We start from the raw sequence: 26,918 nt of genomic DNA on the forward strand, positions 1-26,918 counted from the left end.
CATGGATGTGTCAAAAACAAATTGTCAAACCAACCTGATAGCTTTCTTTGACAGTAACAAGACTTGTGGATGGGGGGAAGCTGTAGATGGGGGTATATCTTGACTTTAGTAAAGTTTTTGATACTGTCTCGCATGAGTCTCATAAACAAACTAGGGAAATGCAACCTAGATGGAGCTACTATAAGGTGGGGGCAAAACTGTTTAGAAAACAGTTCCCAGAGAGTATGAGGGATAGCTGTGTTAGTCTGGATCTGTAAAAGTGGCAAAGAGTCCTGTGGCACCATATAGACTTAACAGACATATTGGAGCATGAGCTTTCGTGGGTGACATGCATCCAATGAAGTGGGTATTCACCTAAAAAAGCTCATGCTCCAATATGTCTGTTAGTCTATAAGGTGCCACAGGACTCTTTGCCGGTTCCCAGAGAGAGAGTAATCAGTGGTTCACAGTCATGCTGGAAGGGTATAATGAGTGGGGTCCTGCAGGGATCAGTTCTGCATCAGGTTCTGTTCATTATCTTCATCATTTATTTAGGTAATGGTAGAGAGAGTACACTTGTAATGATCTGGACAAACTGGAGAAATGGTCTGAAGTAAATAAGATGAAATTAAATAAGGACAAATGCAAAGTGCTCCATTTAGGCAGGAACAATCAATTGCACACATACAAAAGGGGAAATGACTGCCTAGGAAGGAGTACTGCAGAAAGGGATCTAGAGGTCATAGTGGACCACAACCTAAATATGAGTTAACTGTGTAACACTGTTGCAAAAAAAAGCAAACGTTGTTCTGGGATGTATTAACAGGAGTGTTGTAAGCAAGCCATGAGAAGTAATTCTTCTGCTCTACTCTGCGCTGATTAGGCCTCAACTGGAGTATTGTGTCCAGTTCTGGGTGCCACATTTCAGGAAAGATGTAGACAAATTGAAGCAAGTCCAGAGAAGAACAACAAATTGATTAAAAGTCTAGAAAACATGACCTATGAGGGAAGATGTAAAAAATTGGGTTTGTTTAGTATGGAAAGAGAGAACTGAGAGGGGACATACCTTTTTCAAGTACATAAAAGGTTGTTACAAGGAGGAGGGAGAAGAATTGTTGTTCTTAACCTCTGAGGATAGGACACGAAGCAATAGGCTTAAATTGCAGCAAGGGAGGTTTAGGTTGGACGTTAGGAAAAACTTCATAACTGTCAGGGTGATTAAGCACTGGAATAAATTGCCTAGGGAGGTTGTGGAATCTGCATCATTGCAAATTTTTAAGAGCAGGTTCAACAAACACCTGTCAGGGATGGTCTAGATAATACTTAATCCTGCTGTGAGTGCAGGGGTCTGGACTAGATGACCTCTTGAGGTCCCTTCCAGTACTGTGAGTCTATATGCAGTAGCAGTGCTTCACTTGAATCCGTTTCAGCTTTTTGGTTGTAACGTTGAGGTTTTTTTCCTGTGGCACTAATGAACCGATAATCCATTGTAATCAGAGCGAAACCAGAACTGTGATTGTGGTTCATGCTTACAATTAAATGTGCACACCACATCATAGCAAATGGATTAATCTGTCAAAATGTACAGCAACATCTGGAGTCAAATGCAGAGTGCCATCTGAGGACCTGATATGTCTGGAGGAATCATCTTTGCTAATTATTCATTGCTGTTGATAAAATGTGCACTGTAAGGTATGGGTGTGTGTGTGTGTGGTTTGTTTTTTCTGTAATCTTAAAGCTTCTCTTGCCCTCCTAGAATACGTTCCTTGCCCACCCAGGGGAATCCGTTCTCCAGATTGAGAACCTTTGCACTATCTGATAGTAAACTGTTGAAATCTGGAAGAGAAAAAATCTGTCCCTTTCTGGAGAGGAATGTTCTTTCTGAGACAGTGTCTGTAGAAGTGTAGATTGTATCAAAACGGGACCAACCCTCTTCCGCCAATTTAAAAAATAAATAAATAAGGGTGGGGGGAGCGTGAAGTGACAGATGTGAGCAGGAGAGAACATCATTTACAAGTAAAGGGTAGGCTCCATTTCTTTCTTAGTTTTGTTCATTTCATTTGGCCTTTACGTTATCACTGCTGCCATTTCTAATACCCAAGCTGGGTTTTCTGGATGCAGTACTATTTGTCAGTGACAGGTGTGATTCTAGGAGAGGATAAGTTTTCTTTGTCTTCTGTATTTCTTCCTCCCAGTTGTCCATCTCCTCTTCCTTTCTTCCTAGCAGCATGAGGCCTGGACTACATTTGTAAAGTTGCCCACTTTAACTAAATTGATTTGAAATCATCCTAGATAAATTGGTGCAAACCTGCTATGTAGACATAAACTGGTTTAATCCTTGCTTTTATTGGTTTAGTTTAATTCAGTGCAAGCTCAAGTGATTTAAGCAAGAGTTAAACCAGTTTTAAGTGCATCTACATGAGGATTTTGCACCAGTTTAACTAAATCTGGTCCAAATCTATTCAGTTAAACTGGTGCCCTTTTTCTTGTATATACAAACCCTAAGCAACTGTGCACTGAAGCTGGTGATATGTTCACTTGATCACATGCTAGGAGCAGGAGTAGGATTGCATCTGAGTTACCATCCCACGCTGAAATAATGCCTAGCCGCTTACATGTCCTCATGAATCTCATAAGAAAATAGTCTCTGTCTCTTCCTAGCCCACTTACAACTGAGGCTTTATTCAGGGTGATTTATACCATGATGCCTTGAGTTAGACTGGGAGGACAGCTAGTGCTGTGTCTTTCTTTACTTTAAAATCAGTGGTAAATAATGGCTGTGTCCTACATTTACCTTTCTTGATGGTCCCCCTTTTCTGCAGTGTAAAATAAACATGTACACAAACTGTTACTTTTCTCTTTTTCCAGAGTCTCGCTGTGATAAAGACTTGGACACACTTAGTGGCTATGCTATGTGCCTTCCTAACCTCACCAGGCTGCAGACCTATCATTTTGTGGAACACCGGCCAATCCTTTGTGTGGAGATCAAGGTGAATTTGTTAAATATGGGGAAAAAATAATTGCTCCTTCTGCGTTCTTTTAAAAGTATATGGTAACTATATATTTAGTTTGAAAAATTGTGCAGGTACTAGATAGAGCAATAATCTTTGCCTTTTGCAAATGCTAGCTCAGGGGTGGCTAACTTGAGCCCGAGAAGGAGCCAGAATTCACCAGTGTACATTGCCAAAGAGCCAGAGTAATATGTCAGCAGCCCCCCATCAGCTCCTGCTCCTAGCGCCTCCCGTCCGCCGTCAACCCTGCCAATCAGCGCCTCCCTCTCCCTCCCCGTGCCTCCCGCCAACCACAGTCAGCTGTTCCATGGTGTGCAGGAGACTCTGGGGGGGAAGGGGCGAGGGCAAGGCAGATGTGGGGCAAGGGGCAGGAGCCTTGGGGGAAAGGGTGGAGTGGGGTTGAGCAGTGAGCACCCCTGGCACATTGAAAAGTTAACGTCTGTAGCTCCAGCCCCGGAGTCGGCACCTCTGCAAGGAAAATATGAGCATGACCTGTTAACCTTGGTAATAGATGTTGCCTGCTCTCTATCTCTTTAAAGTCCTTTAATTAGATATGATATATGAGAGAAGGAAAGGTATAGATTTAAAAAAAAGGACATGTAAATAAATCTATTAAAATGCGTTTTAAATGTTTGTTTCTTGCAGCCGAAATGTGGGTTCATTCCTTTCTCTAGCCATGTTTCGCAGGAGATAAAGCACAAGGTGTGTCGTTATTGCATGCATCAGCACCTAAAGGTAAACGTTTAAATATTCAGCCTGCTTTTCCTCTTACTGGCAGTGTGCTTAGTTTTATTATAAACATGCTACTGAAATCCTGCTTTCCTGTTGAAACATGTACATATGTTGCTTATTTCCTTGATATTTAAAGAGGTAGGTATTTAAGTGTCACTGCGTTGCTGGATGTGAGCATGAGAGGGAATGTGAGTATATAGCTGGAGATGTAGAAACTTTGTGGGAATTTGGAAACAAACAAGGGTAATATCTTTGCTCAGCTTTGACAGTTTTAGTTGTCAGTGTGGTAAACTGCCATGTCAAATTAAGTTTCAAGTACTTTTCAGTAAACATGGTCCAGGAAGTCATGTAATGTCCGTGCGGGTCCAAAGAGCTCTGTGGTAGCTTTAAAGCTTTTCTCTCTGACCAACTGAAGTTGTTCCAATAAAAGATTACATCAGCCACTGTGTGCAACAACAAACACCGAAATCATTCACTTAGCCATTAATATGTACATCATGTACTAATACCTTATTTAAATATTAGAGTTTGTGCCTAGAATGGACCTTACTCCTAATATGTGAGATTCTCCCTTTTAATGAATTGCTGTAGAGTTTAAATATGAAGAGAATGTAGCCCTCTACTGGCCAGAAATAGTATGTCCAAAGGATTTAAATATTCTGAAGCTCCTTAAGACAAAACTAATGTGTATTTCATAAACCTACTATTGTATTAACTGAGAGCATTCATAGTGATGTGTGTTTCAACAGGTAGCAAATGGAAAGTGGAAGCGATTGAGCAAATACTGTCCCCTAGATCTCTTCTCAGGGTAAGAAAATATTTACTTTAATTCCAGTGATTTGCTGACTGTGTGTCTTTATAGCTAGTTGTCTTACATTAGGTTGAATTTTGTCTTAAGTTAAGGAGCACAAGTGCTGACAAATGTTTTATGATTTATAGCAACAATATTTGTGCTTTTCCTGCATCTGTTTTTAAACCTCTAGAATTTAACTCAGTAGCTGTTAATTATTGTATGTGGTCCAGATGGCAAAACATCAGACCTCACAAGAACTTGGATACTACTCAGATTTGTTTGCTCTTTTATGCTATCTCTTTCTTTGTACTGGCTTCATCTTGAGTAACGATATGGGAATATATTCAGCGTAGGGGATGAATGGTTGGCCTTTTGGGGTCCTAGTGCTACTGTAATGGTAATATAATGAAAACCGTGTGTTTGTTTTGTTAAAATATTACATATGAATTTTTCTCTAGAAATAAACAGAGAATGCACTTTGCCTTGAAAAGCTTATTACAGGAGGCACAGAACAATTTAAAAATATTTAAGGTAAGATTGACTGAAATTGCTTGCATGTTTTTTATACTATCTTGTAAATTATTGGGTCCATTTAACTTAACATCTGAATATTCAAAACCCCACTAGATATCTAGTTGAGGATTTTCTGTATTCAAACTTTCTAACTGCAGTATGGAAAGATGTATGTAGATTTGATTTTATGGAAGGTAAATCAATATGTCACTTAATTTTTGTTGGAAAAGTCTTTAAGATATAATGAGGCTGATGTGACTGTATTACAGCATCCACAGGTAATACCATAACTACTGCATGCATGATTGGGTTTTTCCTTTCAATATAAGGTATTTTTCAAAATGTTGCAATTTTGAGTGCTCCTTGAAGGGAGCACATATTTTTGCACATAGTTTCATAATTTGTGTGGAATATGTTGTACATCGTTTACTTAAGAGTATAGAGACATTTCTTCTCCGTAGAGGAAGTTAAATGTTACTTAATTGCCTACAACTGATGCAGCAAAAACATATAGCAGTACATGAACACTACTCTGTAGACTATGGAGATATCACATGCATATGTGTTATTTCTAGAAAACAAGCTCTCTCTATGTGAGCTATTTCCAACGTAAAACAAAGTAGCTCTCCAATATAAGATATAGCTCCAATTAAATTATTTCAGCTGTGTTGAAGCATTGGTAATTTGATTTTTAAAAGTAGTGGTAACGGGGGGGAAACCAAACCCGTCAGTGCCACTCTAACTAAATTGTTATGGGCCTTTTGTCCAAAGTCTATTGAAGTCAATGTAGTGGGTTTTTTTCAGTGTCTATGAAAAAAGACTTATGGCTTATGGTTAAACTTATGGGGTGAGAGGAGGGTTCTGTGCAACTAATAAACCAATTTTATATTTCAGTTTTGAACAATTTTTTAAACTTTCCTACTCTTAAACTTTATGAACCAAGTCACTTTTCCTTCTGGAGTCTGTTCAGCACCTGTGCCTTGTCTAGCAGCTAAGAACCTACTAGACAATTTACCCCAGCATGCAGTATTGCATTTGTGACTGATAAATGTCTAATTGATGCAGTTGTTCAATAATTTTAATTATTTCTTCTGAGAAACATGTATTGTAACCATCTTTGATACATGATCAGACTCTCTCCTTGTATCCAGTGAAACATGCCTCTTCAACAGTTAAATCATACACTTAACGAGTCTGTTGGGCGTTCTTTATAATTAAATATTCATATTTGGACTTTCTGAAATGCTTAAGTATTTCTTTGCTCAATTATAGAATGGTGAACTAATTTATGGCTGTAAGGATGATCAGGACTCTCTCTCTGACTGGAATGAACTTGCTCGTCACTTAAAACCATTCTTCTTTCCTGCAAATGGGATGGTCAGTGGACCACATTGTACAAGGACGATTATTAAAGAATTAATCCATGTAATAACAATGACTCTACTTAGTAGTACTGATGCCTGCAGGGCAGGTAATATGAAGACAGTTCCCATTTCACGAGGAAGGAGCTACTGTGAAGCAAGTGCTTTCAGTAAGGAGCTGGTAAGAAATGGTAAGAATTGTTTCACAGTAATTAAATATATTGTAATACAATTCAGGGTACATAATAGTGATTCAGATCACTGCATTTTTTTTTTCTGTGTGCTACTTAGGGTGAGAGTTGAAGCAACAAGAGTGGGAGCTTTGTTACCTGTTTAAACACAAGAAAGTTAATGGGGTGAAAACCCACTGCTCTAAAATTCTTTTATATTCACTCTAGATAATTGATTTTAACTGAATTTAAATTTGAATTAATACTTTTTAGTATTGCATCTACTGATGACGAAACTCCACTCATCAGTGCAAGCATGTAAAAGCAGTAATGGAGAAAAATGAAAGAAAAAATATGTGCTCCAACTGATTACAATACTGTGTCTAAAAACACTGTAGAGTTTCTTGCCTTAGCTGCTATTTTAACTTAGTTTAGTTTGGATTCATTTTTGTTTTTTTCTGCATGAGGTGGGTATTTAAAAGGGAAAAGGGTGTATATGTGTGAGAAATGGAAATAAGGATTGGGAGTTGGGGGGGTGGGGCAGAGCGCATTACTTCCTCACTACTCTAATCTTGCAAAAGCGCAGTTGGTCCTCAAGACATTGCCGCTGGTTGGGACGCAGCTCCTACAGTGTACCATTATGTGTTCGTGGAACCATTTCTAAGCAGCAATTGGGATTCAGTGCATGTGCTTGATTCTAACATTTCAGATGCTGCATTACATACCCATGTTACTGTTTTGACTGAGATTTTTCTTTAAGTTGAACTCCTGAATTGAATTTCCTGGGGAGGTGGAGGAGGGCTTTTTTTTATTTTTTATTTTTATTTTTTAAGTCAGTACAGTTTTCTACAATGTATAATAGCTACTCAAGATCTGAAATGCTATATGACTTGATGTGGTCTAGATTACCTTGTAAATCAGTCTGACTCTTCGGGGAGATATTTTCAAAAGCACAAAGGGGAGATGAGGCGCTGAACTGCCCCTTGTGTCTTTGAATATTTCTGGTAGTGTAAGACAGAGCATGGAAATGTGTGAGGGAGATTTTTTCTGTTTTGCCTCTGAGTGTTTTGTCATGAAAGAAAGAGAATCTGGTTCCATCCCATAAGATTCACCGCACAGTCAAACTCTAGTGTTTTACATAAGATGATAGTTCAAAATGTGAAATGTTGAATGCCCATCTCTTACGATTTTACTGTTCTAAACCTAAGAATTAGCTGGTAGCTTTTCCTTCAGCTGATCAAGCTGGGGAATTGTTGGGTCTATTATGTAAAAACAGTTATCTTTTTTCAAACTACTTAATTTGAAAATACTTTTTTTCTAGGTAAAAATAAAATGGAGAGCTCTGGCTTACCACGGGGCTGTCTCCTTTATAAAACCCTTCAGGCTCAGATGCTGGACATGCTGGATATTGAGGGACTTTATCCTTTGTACAATAGAGTTGAACAGTGCTTAGAGGAGTTTCCTGAGGAGAGGTAAGATTTCCAGGCTGTCTTCTGTATTGAGCTCAGGAAGGTGTAACGTGATAATTTGCACTGCAGACTCTGGAAAATTTGTCTGTATTTGTCTTCTGGTTTCGATACAAATTCGGAGTATCATAAAACTTGGCGGAATGGATGATACCATTGGTTCACAGTATAGCATTATGCCTCTGGAGGTGACCCATACATAAAGCAATAGGGGAAGGATGAAAAATACCAGTGAAATGTATTATTAGCTTCGTCTGGCCTTGTAAAGTTGCAAATTTTAATGACTATTAAAATATTCAGCTCTGTTTTTAAAAAGAATCAGCCTTAATATTTACATCTGGCAGAACAGTACTTCCTTTTTTTTTTTCTAATCACACTGCCCTTTAATTTCACCACTCATCCCCTTATTCTGATATGGGACTGGGTATTAAGGCGGTACTGAAAGTTTTCACTGTGATCTGTATGCAAGCCCCACCATACCTTTTTCATGGACCTTTTTGGTGTCAGCTGTCTCTCCAAGAGGCAAAAAAACTGGACACCACACTTCAGATGGTGATGGCATCATCAGCCACTGTCAGTATTTAGGAGCTTGGGTCTCCACTCTGCACTCTCTGCCTTCTTGCACTGTTTTTTTCTTGTATAGTGTGTAGGCTTGGCAGTTCCTTGTGTATGGAGGTCTTTGTTCCACTTCTTGCCCATGGTCTCTCTCCACTGGCCTATGCTTCTAACTTCTGCTTCCTGAGTAGTGCAGTACTACTGGTTACATAGCTCTGAAGAGGAACCTTCCCAAGGGCAGCTAGTTTGGGGGGCCTATTAAACTTGCTTTGTTTCCTCCAAAAGCTGGAAATCACATCTTTTGCCTTGGGATTGAAGCAAAATTGCTCCTTTGTGTCTCTCTCAAGTAACTCCAAGTCACAGTGCAGATTTACCGATATAGATGGATTTCCTCTTAATAGGGGTGAGGAGGGTGAAGTTTTTCATGATCTTTCGCTATACCATTGTTGTAACAAAGTAATATCTGAAGTGTCTCAAACCTTAATGTATTTAGCTTGTCAAATGGAGGTATGGAAGTAGAATCCCCAGAAGACGAAACTGAAGGACAGATGTTAAAGTAACTTGCTCAAATAGAACCCAGGTCTCCTGATTCCTTGTTTGTTGTTCTAACCTTGTCGCCATCATTCAGATTTGATACCATGGGACAGATTACTTTATTGTGCCTCACTCTACTGTTGATACAAAAAGATACAGCCTAATTTTTGCAGGCTGACCAGGTGTGTAGACACAATACAGCACTCTACAAAATCTATTTTGAATCCTGCTGTTTCTGAATCATCTTTGGTATCTAGAGACCCATTATGTTGCCTTGATCTTCATGCTTTTCATTTTAGTGTCTAGATATGGAACTTCTAACTTCACCGTTCATGTAACACAGCAGATAAACTTCTGCAAAATCTAATTTGGGGACAATTTTCTGGTTGATGTGAATATATTCCCATCTAGATTTCTTCTAGGACAAATAACCAAGGCCCTGGGAATTGAAAAAGCAGGAAAGCTTGTTTTCCCTCTTCGAATCTATGAATAAAAAGTAGCTGTAAACAGATGAGATGTACTAGTTCTAAAATCTTAAAGGACATGTTGACTGGAAACAGTTCAGTTCACTAACTACATATGCTACTTATTTTTTTTTTTTTAAATCAGCTAGTTTTAAAAGTAAAATATGTTTTGATTTTTTTCGTGTGTCTAGCACTTTAAGGTAGTTTTATTTAATACAAAAATGTAAAATGCTTTTTGTTCATTTTTTAATTGAATTTGAATTTTCATCAAAATAGAGGTTGATACAGAATCACGAATAGTAAATAAGAAATGCACATTTAATGTAAGGGCTATATTTAAATCAACATGTTTTAATGCTTACCATCCAATGAGAATCACTTCCCCTCTCCCCCACTTTTTAGGAAAAGAACTAAAAAATACAAATGCAAAACATGATTAAAATTGATTACCTGTCCCACTTCCCCTTTGTTTACCTGAGCTCTTTTTGGCAGTAATCATGTGATAAAAGGAATTATTTCACAGGATGTGAAATAAGGCTGTGGAATTTATCACAGGATGACCTTAGCACCAAGAATTTAGTGCATGTCAAAGAGGGATTTGACACTTGAACGAATAAAGGTATCCAAAGTAGTTGTTTTTAAAGTTTTGGCAGGGATTTGAAACATAGTGCACTAAGATTTTAAGCCAAATTCTAACTATTAGTATTTAAGATGAGACCACTAGAATGTGTGTATGGGAGTTAATTTATTCCACATCTGCTTACTATTGGGTTTTCTTAAACCCGCCTCTGATGCATCTGATGCTGGCCACTGTCAGATACAGGATGCTAGACAAGGTGGAATGTGATTCAGTGTGGCAGTTCCTATGTTAAATTCTTTCTAGTGATTGTCAAGGTGAGCAAGCTTGCAGCCTTGCAATAATGAATCCCTTGGTACTGTTCAGCCAAGAAAGTTGACATGATTGTCTGTCTAATATTTCTTCTCATGTCTAACACTTTTTGTCACTATTGAAACTTGTCCCCAGTTTATGACCTGATATAGAAAAACATTTCTTCAAATTCTGCCTCGACTATACTGAAACAAGTGTCACTCCTCCTCCTTTGAAAGAGCCAAGGCATATTTTAAGGTTGTGGATCCCCTATTATCATGTTTTCGCCCTCACTCGATGGGCAAGTTTCTCAGTGTTTAGTCTTGTGGGAGTGAGACATTGATATGTTGATTACAAATTGATTTCTGATGGAATAGAAATAACTGGTAATGTACTCCAGTAGTAATAGCAATGGTCCAAAAGGACACACATTTACACATTAATTACTTCAGTTAATTTAAGGCTCAGTTTTATGTTTTCCTGTAAATATGGGTAATGTACTAGTGGAAAAGAAGAAAACAAGGACCCAGACAGAACATATTAAGTCCTTATAGGTAGTGATAGGTTCTGCTGCCCATCAGTCTAATGGAAGAGAAATGGTCCATTACATATTGGAAACCAGTAAAGAAATAAAACAAAGTAAATTCTTAATTCCCCTGTTCCCATCCAGTTTTCAGGAGGTACATAAAGATGTGCTCATAACAATGTGAAATTCAAGTGTCTGTTCAGTTGCTCAGTGTAGTGCTTTTATAAGTGAGAACCTTCTGCGTTTGCATCTCTGCTGCTTGCAGTGAAATAGATGAGGAAGTTTATGGAGTGTAGCTCTGATGTGAAATTATTCTAGTAAGACCCTTTCTGAAATAGAGTGATGAAATACTATGTTAGTTTAGACTGTAGAAATCCAAGATCAGTAGTTGTGTGAGTTTACCAGATTGCCATCATAAAATGGTGACCTATATAGCAGCTTGTATTGAATAAGTGCAGTAAATGCCTTCTGGTATCTGTTGTTGGGGAAAAACTAAGCACTGAGGGTTAAAATGGTCTTACTTCAGATGGAAAACCAAGTCCAGTTGGTTTTTATAATAGAAGATCACTCTAAGGTGAGGTCCTCTTTCATTTTGTGTTGTCCTTTGTATTCCTTAAAATGTAACCTCCTTGTGTAATTTAGACACTAACCACAAGAGGGTAATAGAGCTTCATTTGCAAAAGGTACTGTTTTACTCTCTGAGCTGCTTCTGATATGTGGAAATCAACATTTTGATATAGAACTGAAATATGACACATATAGTGAGCAACCTTAATATTGAGTCCTGCTAATAAATAGTTGGCAATATAACATTATACTTTGGATTTCTTAAAAAGCCTGGCAACATAAATTCAATCTTAGATATTTTTCTGATGTGTGCATGGATTAAGCATTTCATTTGTATTCTTTACCTGTATATATCTAGGGTGACCAGATGTCCTGATTTTATAGGGACAGTCCCGATATTTGGGTCTTTTCTTGTATAGGCTCCTATTACCCCCCCCACCCCCTTCCCGATTTTTCACACTTGCTGTCTGGTATATATCCTTTCTAGCTGCTGTGCATTAGCACTAAACTAAAAACTTGTTCCCAGCTTGATATTACATATTAGCCAACTCATGCACTTACGGCTTCAGTTTCTTAGGAACTGAAGCATTTTATGCAACAAGTCTTCTAGTAAAAATGCTGTTGCTGGGAGCCTCTGCAAACTGTGGAGGAAGATCTGCTGTTTCTCCATTTTTACAACATTGCAATTCTTTCCCATCATAATGCTATTCTACTTTTAGTAAAGGTTTACCCTCACCTGATGAAAACACCTTTTTTGAAAGGTTTGGCCAGTAAAAATTGGAACTGGATCAGTAAAACGTCTTCCTGTTTTTTGTACTTATTAGAAGTACCTCACAGATAGATGGACCTTACAATGAAGCATTTTATGAGAAACTTCTAGATCTTTCAACTGAAGATGATGGAACAGAAGCATTTGCATTTACAAAGGTACCTTTCTTCAGCGTGGGTGCTAAAGCTTACTTTATTCTGTCAGCTTCCATAAAGTATCTAATATATAATTGAGCTTGGCAGAATTTGATTTTTTTTTTTATAATTTTGATGGATATTTGTTTTTTTTAAAGCATTTTTAATGTATTTAAGCTTTCAGAGTTGTGGGAAATTTTGAGGAGGTCAGACACTTAATGATAGAAAACTCCCTTCAGAAAGTTAGATTTATAACCATTAAAACAAATTGTCAACATCAAGGTAGTAAATAACCTTAATTCAATCAGCATTTTTCTTCCTTTACGTATCTGTAAATTTCAATTACTGTCAATGGAAATATTTTTCATTGGTATGTGTGTTTACAGTGAAAATGACTACTGATATTCTAATCCTTACAAGCTTGTGTATACTGTAACAACCAGTGAGAGAGAAAATCTGGTGAGATGCTGAACAGTTAAAATTCCCATTGAAGTGCTCATCCCCTTTGAAAATCAGCTCATACTCCCACTTTTTACTAAACAAAGGAACTAATTATTCACAAATTCCTTCTTTCTAAATCACATGGTACATTTAAATGAATAGCTATTTCCTATTAGTTCACCTAGTATCATAGAATAAATATGTACTCATGCAAAGCAGTCTGTGTGAAGAGTTAACCATTTGTAACGCGACACAGAAAAAATGTTAGTGAATACAAAAAGTCTGAGGAATAATGACCTCGGTATAATCTCCTCAACACCTGAAGTGATTATTACTTTGTTTTCATTGTGTATGCTTAGATAATGTACTTTGGCTTTGTATCTGTGCTTGAGTCTAGAAATACTTTTCAAATGCTTTTATTATGGGGATAACTCATTCTGTTTTTATCTTGTGTATAGGTTCAGCAGTACAGAGTAGCAATGACAGCTAAGGACTGCTCCATTATGATTTCCCTTTCACCTTGTCTACAGGATGAATGGTAAGGGATTCTGAAAGACAGTTCATTCAGATAGCCAAGATTTAAAAAAAAAAAAAAATCTTCAGGGTGTTTCACGGTTGGGTTGCCCATGTTGACAGTGGGAATACTAATCATGAATTTCTGATTTAAAATATTTAGAATAGGAGGCTCAATTTTTTTTTTTTTAAACACTGAAATTACTTTCGGCAGTAGCTCTCAAACTTTTGTACTGGTGACCCCTTTCACACAAGTCTCTGAGTGCAACCCTCCCCCCCATATAAATTAAAAACACTTTAACACTATTTTAAATGCTGCAGGTGAAGCAGGGTTTGGAGTGGAGGGTAACAGCTCGCGATGCCCCCACGTAATCACCTTGTGACCCCCCAAGGGGTCCCGACCCCGTTTGAGAATCCCTGATTTAAGGCTTGTATTCGCTGCAACAGTTAGCTTGAATTACTGCACGCTAGCAGTCAAGTGAGAGCAACCACACAGCAAAACAATACTGGAGTTGGATAGTGATTAGATTAACTGCTGATGAGTTTGTTGTAACTTGAACTGTTGCATTCCCACTGCATTACTAACTCATGTGTCAGCATCACCTGAGCTTTTCTGACAGGCTACCTAGCTCTAACTAGAGATTTTAATTTGGGCAACTCTTAAGTTATAATTGGAGCTAACTGCTATGACACAATCTTAATTTGGAGGCTGAAATCTGTTTCAAAGTCCTAATGTTGATGATATGCCTTTAAGGATAAATAAAAATGAATTACCTCAGTCACCATGGCAAAAGAGTTATGTTCTCATTCTTTATCACTGCATATCTTTTGATCCCTTTCTGGATATTAGGATTTATTCAATTTCTTATCAGAGTGATAGAGTATTGGATGGAAGACATACTTGGTAGTGGCTGTGTTCATCCTGGGCTTGTCCTCTGATTTGAGGTATGCAGGAAAGCTGCTTTTGAAAATAGACAGAGCCAACTTAAACCTTTTTAAGGACTGACCTGAAGTGTCAAGTGTCTTGCTCTCATTCTGTCAAAACATCGAGGTGCAACTTTTGTTGCAGCCACACAGTTTTAGTAACTTAGTATCCATGTTGACTTTTTTTGTCAACACAACCCTAGCCACCTCCTCAGACAGAAGCTAATTTTCCATGTGGATTAGTGCTGTTTTGGAGGATGAACTCTGAAGAAGGTAATCTCTCTTCTCTAACCTATAATTCTTGAGAAAATAAGAGAGAAAATTCTCCCTTCCAAACCTTTTACTTAGATTCGTAGGTCACTTCAGGGAGTTATTTTCTAATATTGTTTTAAGATGTATTCATAACACCTGAATGCTAGTTCTGACAGGCAGAAGGCAATTTTATTCACTCAGGCCAGGACAATAAGTTGAACAAAGTAAGAGGAAGAGGCGGCTATTACTTCAGTTTAGTATATAAAAAGGATATTTGTGAAATGGCATTAACACTACCTGCCTCCCATTATGTCTGTGCAGGTGATGGTTGTTTCTAGCTGTAGAAGTTCAGTGCAGTACTTCTGACAAACTTTGCATTTATACAAGTAGCTCTTATTGCCAAAACTGCCAGTTGAGATTATTTCATTTAGCAGTGTTAGTGATAGAGCAATTTAGGGAGGTTTGGTTTAAATTGGTGTGGAAACTAACAGAAAAAGGATTGACATGTGTAAATAAATGGTTTGTTCATTTCTGCTCCCACATCATTTTGGACTGGAAAAACTAAACCTGAGTTAAGAATGAACCGTGGCTGCTTTTAAAAGCTACATCAGCTGAAGTCCCAGTTTTCTAGTTTATAATGCCTAATAAATGTGGAGACACTGGCAATGTACTGCATGTGATCTTTACATGTAAAGCAGAGTTATTTGTGATAAAGCCTTAGATAGGCACTGGGCTTTGAATTTCCACTAAGAGCATAAGTGGTCTGTTTGCTTTAAACAAATTGTCTTGCAACATTCCATTGGTCTTCTTTTTCAGCTCTGCTCAAAGGCCTGTTGTTCTGGCATCCAAATCCAGATTCACCTTTTCCGTTTCTGTCCTGGACCTAGATCTTAAGCCATATGAAAGCATTCCACATCAGTACAAACTTGATGGCAAGATAGTAAACTATTATTTGAAGAATGTACAGGCCAAAGATGATCCAGTGATGTCAAATCTGTTCAAGGAGAATGAAGACTGCACATTAGTTCTCCATAAAGTGTAACTGTTTCCTTAAGGTTATGGTTGAAAGTGAAGGGTTAATGAAATGTAGTTATGTTGATTTTCTATTACGTTCAGTGCATTTTTCAGCTGTGAATGTTTTTGCTTTAAGGAATATATTTTAATGGGTATGCCTTTCAAAGATAGGGCATAGTACTAAAGAAACACCTTCCAATATATTAACTTAATCTGAAGGAATGTATTCAATATTACAGAACAGATGTGTGCCATACCCTGCAACAACATGACAAATCAACTTGAGGTTTAAGTCCATGTTCTTAAAATTGAATGACTACTATGTGAAGCACCAAATGAAATGTTCTGGATTAATTCTCATTTATTCTTCAGTGCAGAGTCAGGAACTTCCAGATACATTGCACTAATGCAGAAAGCCTGCTCATAAACATGAGAATTACAGGATGGCCTTGCACCTTGTGCATTTTAACACTCAATATTTTAAACCAAAAGCAACCCCCACCCCCACGTTAATAAAACCAATTTCAAAATTAAGCCGCACTGAGCACATTAAAAATGCACTAAACTTAATACAAAATAAATTGCTGCCCATGTAATTTAATGTTTAGAAAACAAAACACACTACTGAATTGTATAATTGCTCTTTGGTGCTGGCTAGGTAGAGCTTGCGTGTTAGTGCAAATCTATTTTAAGCAGAGTGAGTGAAATTGAGAACTTCAGACTCTGCTTCCCAAAGTGTTGTGATCAGTCTGAAAAAGCTTTCTGTAAGGATTTGTATACATGTAAGTAGAAATTCACAAAATAAGGGATAAGGGTTAGGAATTTTACTAGGGAAGCAGCCTTGATTTTTAATTATTCGCTGGTTGAACATATCAGGCTTTGATCGAGTGGTCCACACTGAGCTAGTCCTGCCAAATCAGTGAATCAGGAACGAGCTCTTTCCTAATTCAACTTTAGCTATAGGAATTGTATACTCAATTATTGTCCATGTGATTCTGGACTTAAATCAGATGTGTGTCAACTTTTTTTGTGCATTAAACAGCAGCTAGCAAAGGCTGTTCTTGAATCAAGCTGTGACTGCAATGACATTTTCTTGAGAAAAGGGTTGACAGATGGTATCTGCTTTATCTTGTAAAGTTCATTGTAATCGTAGGTTGTGACTTTTGCTTGATGGTGGGTGTCAGTTAACTTTATACCAACATTTAGCAGTGGCTTTAGTTTGTGTGGTAACAAGTTAAACACATCTGCCAAGCTGGAGATGATTTGTGTGGATGAGGTGCTATTCCCTGATTCTTGTGAAGTTTAAAAGTGAAACAGGTTCAACTAGATCAAAAACAGTGGGATTAAACTATTAAGAAATGTGGGTATTGTGGTATAATAAACTACAGGTTCTCTTAGCTGTTGAAAAGCTTTCTTTGCATTTCTTTGGGGCTCTCATACCCTGAGAATGTACAAGGAGATGTTGTTCAAGCCCATCTTGAAATGCTGCTATCTGTATACAGTAGGTATGTAGTAGTAATAAGTTTGAAAATATGGAGGTTGTCTTAACAAGGACTTACCTCTCCTTATAACATAGAACAGTAGATTTATACTGGGAGCTTGACTCTAATGCCCTTTGTTTCATTGCATTTTATTTGAACTTCTTCAGAGTACTGGCTTTCGTAAAAAATAGCGCCATGTTCATTGGCAGGACCCAATGTACAGTTCTGTGAGACCATGGTCCGTTGGACAATTGGGCCCAGAGTGGTGATATTCCTAATGAGAACTTATTTATACAGCAGTATTGCCTAACACTTAGAAGTGAACCATGTTACCTTGATCCACTAAACCTACCACCAGTTAGTAATGTGCCTTTCTGGGGTGCAGCTGTTTGCTCTTTAGATTAGACTTGTTATATCCACAGCAGTCTGACTTAGTTGTTGATTTATTGCAGTCTGCTGTGTGGTTAGCTGCAGTGTTTTAATAATACCACCCTCTGAGCAGAGAATTAAAAGATAAGTCACATTTAATTCAAAGGGGCTGGTCATTTTTAGTCAAAAAGATGAAGAGTTATCTACAGCAAGAAAAAAAACTTACTGTGGTCAGGTTTATGCTGTAATTTTCCACTCTTGGTGTATGTACACACCATAGTTCAGTGTGCATGCAGGAAGCATCTAACTGTAGTTTGCTGCCATATGTATTTTAAAGAGGAAACTCGCTGGCACAAGATTCAAGATTACACAAAAATAGTGAAATGGCCGTAGTAGTATTAGTTAGTTCTGCCTGCTTAGCAGCAGAACTCCAAAAGAACTTTTTCTATGTTTGAATAAGAAGAAATTTGAAATAAACTGCAGTCTGGCAGCATTTAATGCCTACTCTTGCTCAGCCGCATGCTCGTTCTGTGGGGGTAGGAAGACTGAATCAAGCCACTCAGACTGGTGCTTCAGTTCATTTATTCCTTGCCAGAACAGACTGAGTGACCAAATAGATGATTGATATTTTCTGGTAATGACTGACAAGCTTACTGTTTTAAAACAGGAAGGTCTAATCCAAGATCTACCAGCCTTACTCTGCTTTGTGTGTGCATGTAAATGTGTGTACACTACTTGCTCCATCAAAATGTACGCCAGATCGTAGTTGTGTATGCATACTTACAGAATCATGCACTAGAGTTTGCAGAAGGACTCTTCATTGAAACTACTTAGCAAGAGTTCTCAGTTTACATATGATAGCCTTTTTGGCCCCCTGAGCCCAGAAAAATATTTACTCCAAACATATATGCAAGTACACCATTTTTAAGGAACTAGGGATTAATTTTGAGCTTGCCTGCCATGCTTTCCCAATGTTTTTAGAGGACTCCAAAAGTAAAATGAGGTGGTCACTTTACTATATGGAAACTGGCTGGCTATTGCAGTACTTTTAAAGTGCCAGTGCAAAATTGACTGTTTTCTTTCCCCCTTTCAGAAATGCTAGACATTTATAAGTGAGCTAATACTAAAATATCTGATGAGCATAATGAGGTTGCAAGAAATGTCTTGAAACTGCTTCATATTTGTTTATAGAATGCAATGTGTAAAGTACCAAGTTGACAATACGCCTCAGTGATGGTGCAAGCTTTCAAACCAAACCAAACCATGATAAACAGTAATAAAAGTGCAACACTTTGTGAAAGTAGTAAAGTCTATTCTACAGCCACATTACAGAAGCAGCAGCAGCTGTACTGTTTCACTACCATTCACGAAATTGATTTCTAACCACCTGACTGTTCTTCACAAATTTAAATTTGGCTGTATTGGTCATTTATTTCTGTACTTCTATCTTAACTGAGTAGAAGAAATATTTAAATACAACTTTATTCTGCTTTCAGTGTCACTGTTCTGTTTTAAAATCACTGTACTTTTTGTATAGAGCTGTGAAATGAAATGTCCACTTTTTATTGACTTGAATTTGACAGCACGTGTTCCTGTAACCTGTTCTAGAAAATGTTAAGGACAGAAGAACCACTCTGGTACATTAATTCAGAAATTTAAATTTATGATGAAATTCACTCTGTAATTATTTTATTTGGCATTTTTGTATTTAAATTGCTGTATTTATTTTTCATGTCATGACAATTTATATATAACGTGCCATAATTGTACAGATAGCATGTTTTATGGGTATGGTTTTTAAATGGAAAATAACTTAATGTTTATATTCAATAAAATTATAGACTGCGTAACTCAATATCATAATTAAAAATTTCCAAATTTTACTAGTTATAAGTTTTGTAAGGGGTATTCATTTCTTCATGCCAACTGATTTGATCAGACTTTCAATGGAGGCCTCAATCCCCAGCAAAAGGAGCATATTTCTGAAGCACTGGGGTCCATTTTCAACAGCTGCTTGCTTATCTTGCACAGCTGCAAGAAAAGAAAAGATTAAATACAAGTAAGTCCTAACTCCAGCAAATGTCGTGGGCATAAAACCTAGCTAAGAAGATGGTACTGGGCTCATGTGCCTTTTTAGGAAAAAGTGACTGGAATTATTTAACACCTCTGCCATGCAGCTTGAGTTAGGAACAAGTTCCACACTTATTCAAATGATTAGGTTAAGTGGCAAAGGGGTTTGAAGCCTTTGCTTAATCTGTTAGACTAATGTACACAACTGGATACATAATCCTGATGTTTAGAAAAACAGACTGGTTATTCTCAAATTTTAGAAGGTAAACTAAAAATTGTTTGGTTAATACCTTTACAAGGAAAAGGGATTCTGAACTTCTTGCTTTTCAGTAAGGGGCCGTATCTGAATAATTTTCATGTTTCATTAATTCGTACTGATAAAGCAATTTGTTTTAACAGAATAAACATAGCTTGTGGAAGCTGCAGCATCTCCTCAAGCTTCCTAGACACCCCTACAGAGCCTGATAAAGTAGTAGTGTGGTTTTTGGACAACTATCACAAACCTTTCCTCTACCAAATGTGCTGCCATCAAACAGATTTCAGATAGCTTCTACTTGCTTAAGATCAGTCAATTTGGAAATATGAACTATGTACAATTGAGGCAGAGGAGGAAGTACTGTAACACATTATAAAACAGTCAAAGGCAGTTAGATTTATAAACACAAAGCAGAACCATCAAATGTTTTTGGAACGTGTCTCCAATGAGACAGATTCCAGTGGCACATAAAATAGGTAGCAGGGAAAATAGGCTGCTTCTCTTTGACTGACATTTCCACCATACCCTGCAATATACAATAATGCCACTAAACTTGTCAGGGGATCCTATATTTTTTTTCTAACTTAAATTTGGTATGAGAGAGCAAAACTAATTAAAAAGCCCAAAGTTTGTTACGTGTTGGACAAGTTAAAGCAGCACAGCAAGATGACCCCCTCAAAACATTGAGTGTTGACAAGAATTTTTTTTGAAGGGGTCAGGGGTGAAATGTTCAGATTCTAGGTTAACAACAGTTGTTCTTTGCCTGAGTGGTCATTATTTTAAAAAAGCATTACCATTACATACCAAGCACATTTTTAAAACAGGGAACACTTAGTAGACATAGGTTTATGCCTATTAGGATGATAGGAATATTTTTGAAACTGACACACTGGTCTAATGAAATGCCAGCGCTTTCATGTCTGCAGCCATTCCTACAATACCAGTCAAAATAGGTTCTGCTAGATCTGCCACACATCACAAATCAGAGCATGAGCAAAGTATGACATACTGTGAGTCCAGGACACAAACTATTTAAAGTTACTAATGGGAAAACACCTTTAAAATATACTACAGACACATTACCTTGCACTGGTATTCGAGGCAGAAGATCCAGGATAGGTGTAACTCTCCCTTCCTCATCCACATATATTTTCCAAACAATCATTAACTCAAACCTGTATATTGGGAAGCACCTTTATTTAATAATAATGCACAAAAGTAGCTTGTATTTTTCTATGCTAAAGTTTTCTTCAATGCATAATATTTTTCCTGCAGAAAATAAGTTGAAAGTTGCTGCAGTTACATCTTTGGCCACCAGGGGCCACTGTGGTGTGCTGGAACAGAGCAGCTGCTTCTGGGCCATCTCCAGCTGCAATAGGGAAGGGAAGAGGCTGCCTTCCTGAAGGCAGTGCCAAGTTAGGATAGAGGGGGACAAACAGCATGGGGCTACTGGGGGTGGTGGTGTCACAGATGGGTTCATAAGGGCTAGTAGAAGAGGACAGATTGGGGCAGGGGCTGAATGGGAGTGGAGGCACAGGGCCAGATGGGGCTGGCTGAGTGGGAGTACAGACACACATGAGTGCAGGGGGTATGGGGGGACACAGGAGGGTGGCTGAGTGGGTGTCAGGGGGAGGGGTGCAGAGATACATGGGAACAGGGGCAGATGTGCCTGACTGAATGGGAAAGGCTAGGGGTCAGCCAGGGTCTGTATGGAGGCAGCTCCCTAACAGTTGCGCCCACCCTCTCAAAAAACCCTGTTCCATACTTTACCCAACCACCCTCCAGGTTCACTTCCAGACTCCTCCCCCCTCTCTCAGCTCCTCTGTTACCCCGACTCCCCCAAACCTTTGCACTGTTTCTGGGGGGTGGGTGGGAAATACGGTTATGTACTGTAGTTTAAATGCATTACTCAAAGTTCTGTATTTATGTGCCTAGTAAGGAATCTATTTGTCAATGATCATTTTTCATAGTTTGTATTGTAACAGGCATAGTTGCTGACATATTTTGAAATAAATTACCAAAATAATTGAAACTGATGTTATTTTGACAAATAAAATATGAGCAAGAACTAAAAATTCTGCACATATCGATTCCACTTACTTAGGTGTGTGCACGATCATTGGAAGATTTTTACCCTAGCCCCTGCCAACCAAGCACCCCCTCAGTTCCTTCTTGCCACCTGTGACGGTCGTTGGAACTGTGGAGCACGGCTTTGATCGCCACTTCCCTATCACTTAGCTCGTTTATACCTGTAGATAGTTGTTATAAAGTAGTTGTCAGCAATTTCTAGTTGTAGTTGATAGTAGTTAGTGTATATAGTAATTGGAGGTAAGGGATTTCTACCCTTCCCTCCCTGGTACCTGGGCTCATACCTAGGTCTCCAGGTTTCAGACTGTGCTTGGCCTGCCTCAGGCTGATGCCTATGGGAGACCCCCATGACGCCTGTCTGAAGTGCCTGGGGGAATCACATCAATCAGATAAGTGCCGCATTTGTAAGGCATTCAAGCTTTGGACAAAAAAGGAGTGGGACTTTTGTTTGAAGCAGCTCCTCATGGAAGCAGCACTTTGTCCTTGGCCCCCATGCTGAGAGTCTGAAGCGCACCTCCGGCACTGGAACAACCCGGCTCCGGCACCGCTACCAGCGCGGCACCGCTTGCTGTCTCCAGGATCCAAGAGGCAGCACATGCAACCTGCTGCTCCTGTACAGTCCCTGGCACTGCCTGGGCCCCCCTTGGAGCAGCGTCCTGCGCTAGACTGCCCTGTGAAGGCTCCAACTCCGACACCACAAGTGCCATTGAGTCCAATGCACATAAGCTCCCCGGTGCGTACCGTGGTCGAGCTTGGCCTGCCTTCCACCTCGGAGACTTTCTCTACTGCTCGCGAGCTGATTGCACTCACCGAGCTGGCACCGTCACAACCTTTGGTACCACTGGTGCGGGTTGTTCCCTTGAAAGGGAAGCCATGATGCGCCCTCCATCTCAGAGTGAGATGGGTCGGCACCGATCTAGGTCCCAATCCAGGCGCTGGTCTCGTCCATGGCATCACTTGCAGTCCCGGCACCAATCACCATCTCTCAGCACTGGTCGCACTCGCAGCGCCGCTCTGTCTCACGAAGATCTTCTTCCTGGTACAGTCGTTACCGGTCCAGCGCCGATCCCGGTGCTGATCTACTCGGAGTCATTCCCGGCCCCGCTCCAGCCATAGATCTTCACTGGGGTCCAGATCTGCCTCCCGGCACCGATACGACCGTCGGTCCTGGTTCAGGTTGCAATACCACTCGAGACCGTGGCGCCAATCTCCATCTCCATGGCATGGGCCAACAACACAGGACAGTGCAACCCAGCATGAGCAATCGGCTCCACCTTGGCCGTCCCGCCCCCAACTCATTGTCTCAAGCAGAGAGTGACTATAATGTCCATGACCAAGACGTGGATGGTGCCAGCCAGTGGGACGACGAAGGGCAGGATCCTGCTCAGGAACCCCCACAATGGTCCTTTTGGACCCCTTGGGCATACCATCAGGCCCAGGGCATCTCATTGGGGGCTTCTTGCTCTGCCCACTCAGAACCCTGGGTCCCGGAGACCACTGTCATTCGTGCCCCCCGCTCCCTGGGGATCAGCAGGACCACCGGGAGGGGGGCAAGTGGGGCAATTTGACCCAGGCCCCTCAGGGGCCCCGTGAGCCCTGGCCCGGTGGAGGACTGGGTCTTCGGATGGCATTTTGGCAGCGAGGGGCCCTTCAGTGCTGCTGAAGGGCTCCCTGCTGCTGAAGACTGGGACCACTGCCAGGTGAGTACAAGCGCCACAGCTCCCCCGCTTTGCCTCAGGCCCCCTGAATCCTCTGGGCGACCCTGGGGATCGGAAGTGATGGCCCTACCCTCAGCTCAGGCCCATGCCCTTAGCATGGCAGACCTAGAGCAGCTAGACCCCCCCACAGCATGACTTGCCAGGACCCATTAGTCCTGGACGTATCCTCATCTTCGCCTGATGAAGTGGTGGGAGGCACATCCTCCTCTGGCCCACCACCTATAGACCTCCCTGTGCACCAAGACTTACTTCGCAGAGTGGCACAAAATATGAACCACCAGGTGGAGGAGGTGGTGGAGGTTGAGGATCCGGTGGTGGACATTTTATCTGCTGATACCCTCACACGGGTAGCCTTGCCATTTATTCGGATCATCCAGGCTAATTCCAATACAATCTGGCAGTCTTCAGCGTCTATTCCTCCCATTGCCAAGGGGGTGGAGAGGAAGTACTTGGTCCCCTCCAAAGACTATGAGTACTTATACATTCACCCCCAACCGTGCTCCCTCATTGTACAGTCCGTTAATGAGAGGGAAAGACACGGTCAACAAGCTCCCACCTCTAAATCCAAGGACAACTAGATGCTTGGATTTATTTGGGCGCAAGATCTACTCTACTGGCAGCCTACAACTCAGGGTGGCTAGCCAGCAGGCCCTCTTGAGTTGTTATAATTATACCTGGAACTTGATGTGGAAGTTTCCAGAGATGGTTCCTTAGGAGTCCAGGAAAGAGTTGGATGTCTTGCTGCAGGAGGGCAAGAAAGTAGCCAGGACATCCTTGCAGGCCTCAATAGATGTGGCAGACTCGGCGGCTAGGACTCTAGCCTTGAGCATAGTTATGTGCCACATTTCGTGGCTGCTGGTGTCTGGTCTCCCACTGGAGCTGCAGCAAATGATTCAAGACCTGTCCTTTGATGGCCAGGGCTATTTTCAGACAAAACTGACTCAGTTCTAGTGTCTGAAGGATAACCGGGCCATCATGTGCTCACTGGGCATGCATACCCTCGTGACGCAATGTAGGCCCTTCCGACCCCAACTGCAGCGCACCTACCCTAACCCCCAGCTGAGACAGGACTTCTCTAGAAGACATGGCTGGGGTGGTAGGAGGAGGCAATCTGGTCCTCAGGCCAGAATCAGGGCCCCCTCAAACCATCGGTGGGGCCCAAACAAACTTTTGAAGGTGCACCCGAGGGTGGAGCACCAGTCTCTTTACAGGATCCTTCCGCAATCTTTACCAACCGGCTCTCCTATTTTGTCCCTGCATGGTCCCGCATAATGTCAGACTGCTGGGTCCTATACCTGTGGGAATTCTGCATAGCCCACTTGCTCGACCTTGTGGTGGTGTTTCTCCTGAGGGTGCAAAACACCATGGCAGATCGCCTCAGCAGGTCCTTTCTGGCTCACGAGTGGTCAATTTGCCCGGACGTTATCCATTCAGTTTTCCGGAAGTGGGGTTTCCCCACATAGACCTTTTTGCCTCTTGCGAGAATTGGAAGTGTCAGATGTTCTGCTCTTTCCAGGGGTGCTCCCCGGGCTCCCTATCGGATGCCTTCCTGGTGCCATGGAAAGACCACCTGTTCTATGCCTTTCCTCCATTCCCGTTAGTCCACAAGGTCCTTCTCAAATTGTGCAGAGACAAGGCCCACTTACTTAATCTTGATTGCCCCGGTGTGGCCCAGGCAATTGGTACACACTCTCCTTGATCTGTAGGTGACCACACCAATTCCCCTCCCATTGTGGCCGGACCTGATCACTCAAGAGCACGGCTGACTGTGTCATCCGGACCTGCAATTCCTCCATCTCACAGCATGGATGTTGCATGGCTAACTCAATCTGAGCTATGTTGCTCCTGCTCAGTGCAGCATGTACTCTTGGATAGCAGAAAGCCCTCTACTAGGTCCACGTATCTGGCCAAGTGGAAGCGTTTCTCCTGCTGGTGTGCCCGGAGCAATACTGTGCCTCTGGAGGTACCACTACCTACCATCTTAGACTACCTCTTGTCCTTGAAACAGGAAGGCCTGGTGATTTCATCCATCAGAGTACACCTAGCAGCGATTTCAGTCTTCCACCCAGGTGAAAATGGGCACTTGGTTTTCTCCAATCCTCTGGTCAGCAGGTTCCTCAAGGGATTGGAATGTCTGTACCCGCAAATTCGGCGTCCGACCCCTACGTGGGACCTCAACCTGGTCCTATCCAGACTCATGGGTGCCCCGTTTGAGCCGATGTCCATTTGCTCGCTCCTGTACCTCTCCTGAAAAACTGTTTAGGCAAGACATGTGTTGGAGCTTTGAGCCCTCATGTCAGACCCACTGTATATGGTGTTTCATAAGGACAAGGTACAGCTGTGACCACACCCTGCCTTCCTTCCTAAGGTGGTGTCTGACTTCCATATAAACCAAGACATCTTCCTTCCTGTCTTCTACCCAAAGCCACATGCTTCTTGACAAGAACAGCTGCATTCCTTAGATGTTTGCAGGATCCTCGCCTTTTACATCAAATGAACGAAACCTTTTTAGGACGACGACCCAGCTGTTCGTAGCTGTGGCAGACCGGATGAAGGGCCTCCCGGCCTCCACACAGTGCATCTCATCCTGGATTACATCATGCATCCGTGCGTGCTCTGACTTGGCTAGTGTCCCAACTATGCATCTTAATGCCCATTCTACCCGGGCTCAAGCTTCATTCTCTGCCTTCCTGGCTCATGTGCCCATACAGGAGATCTGTAAGGCAGCAACTTGGTTATTAGTACATACCTTAACTTCCCACTATGCGATAGTGCAGCAGTCCAGGAGTGATGCTGCATTTGCTTTAGCGGTCCTTCACTCTGTGACATCTCACTCTGACCCCACCGCCTAGATAAGGCTTGAGAGTCACCTAATTGGAATCAATATGAGCAAGCACTCAAAGACGAAAAGGCAGTTACTCACATTTGTAACTGTTGTTCGTCGAGATGTGTTGCTCATATCCATTCAAACCTGCCCTCCTTCCCCTCTGTCGGAGTAGCTGGCAATAAGGGACTGAGGAAGCGCTAGGTCGGCAGTGGCATATATCCGGTGCCATAAGGGCGCCACTCAAGGGGGTGCCTCAGCTGACCTACGAGTGTTGCTTGGGTAAAAATCTTCCGACAATCGTGCACGCAGCACGCGCACATACCTAACTAGAATGGATATGAGCAGCACATCTCGAAGAACAACAGTTACAAAGGTGAGTAACCGTCTTTTTTTTGGCACAGAATTCCCCCAGGAGTAACTAATAAAGAAGATTGGGTAAATCTAAATGTAGTATAATGAGAAAGATTGGAGGACAGGGGAAATGATCACCTCCAACTTTGTGTAGTTCCGATTTCCCTGTATA

General features: G+C 40.9%; 2 protein-coding genes across 6 annotated transcripts in view; one reads left to right on the forward strand and one right to left on the reverse strand.

Annotated features, from left to right (window-relative positions):
- Positions 1 to 19,291, forward strand: part of IPPK (inositol-pentakisphosphate 2-kinase) — a 101,556-nt gene extending 82,265 nt beyond the window's left edge. For all 4 annotated transcript variants that reach the window (XM_030571067.1, XM_030571069.1, XM_030571071.1 and 1 more), the window contains 9 exons: positions 2,848 to 2,969; positions 3,636 to 3,725; positions 4,472 to 4,530; positions 4,974 to 5,046; positions 6,301 to 6,580; positions 7,881 to 8,031; positions 12,364 to 12,466; positions 13,342 to 13,421; positions 15,389 to 19,291. In XM_030571067.1, the coding sequence (XP_030426927.1) occupies positions 2,848 to 2,969; positions 3,636 to 3,725; positions 4,472 to 4,530; positions 4,974 to 5,046; positions 6,301 to 6,580; positions 7,881 to 8,031; positions 12,364 to 12,466; positions 13,342 to 13,421; positions 15,389 to 15,614 (1,184 nt within the window). In that variant the 3' untranslated portion in view covers positions 15,615 to 19,291. The remainder of the gene's footprint in view (positions 1 to 2,847; positions 2,970 to 3,635; positions 3,726 to 4,471; positions 4,531 to 4,973; positions 5,047 to 6,300; positions 6,581 to 7,880; positions 8,032 to 12,363; positions 12,467 to 13,341; positions 13,422 to 15,388) is intronic.
- Positions 19,292 to 19,324: 33 nt separating this feature from the next.
- CENPP (centromere protein P) overlaps positions 19,325 to 26,918 on the reverse strand; it is a 308,525-nt gene continuing 300,931 nt past the window's right edge. For both annotated transcript variants that reach the window (XM_030571078.1, XM_030571079.1), the window contains exons 8-9: positions 20,846 to 20,937; positions 19,325 to 19,467 (exon numbers count right to left, since the gene is read on the reverse strand). In XM_030571078.1, coding sequence (XP_030426938.1) covers positions 19,346 to 19,467; positions 20,846 to 20,937 — 214 coding nt within the window. In that variant the 3' untranslated portion in view covers positions 19,325 to 19,345. The remainder of the gene's footprint in view (positions 19,468 to 20,845; positions 20,938 to 26,918) is intronic.

The sequence above is a fragment of the Gopherus evgoodei genome, chromosome 7, assembly GCF_007399415.2.
Source record: "Gopherus evgoodei ecotype Sinaloan lineage chromosome 7, rGopEvg1_v1.p, whole genome shotgun sequence".
NCBI lineage: Eukaryota > Metazoa > Chordata > Testudines > Testudinidae > Gopherus > Gopherus evgoodei.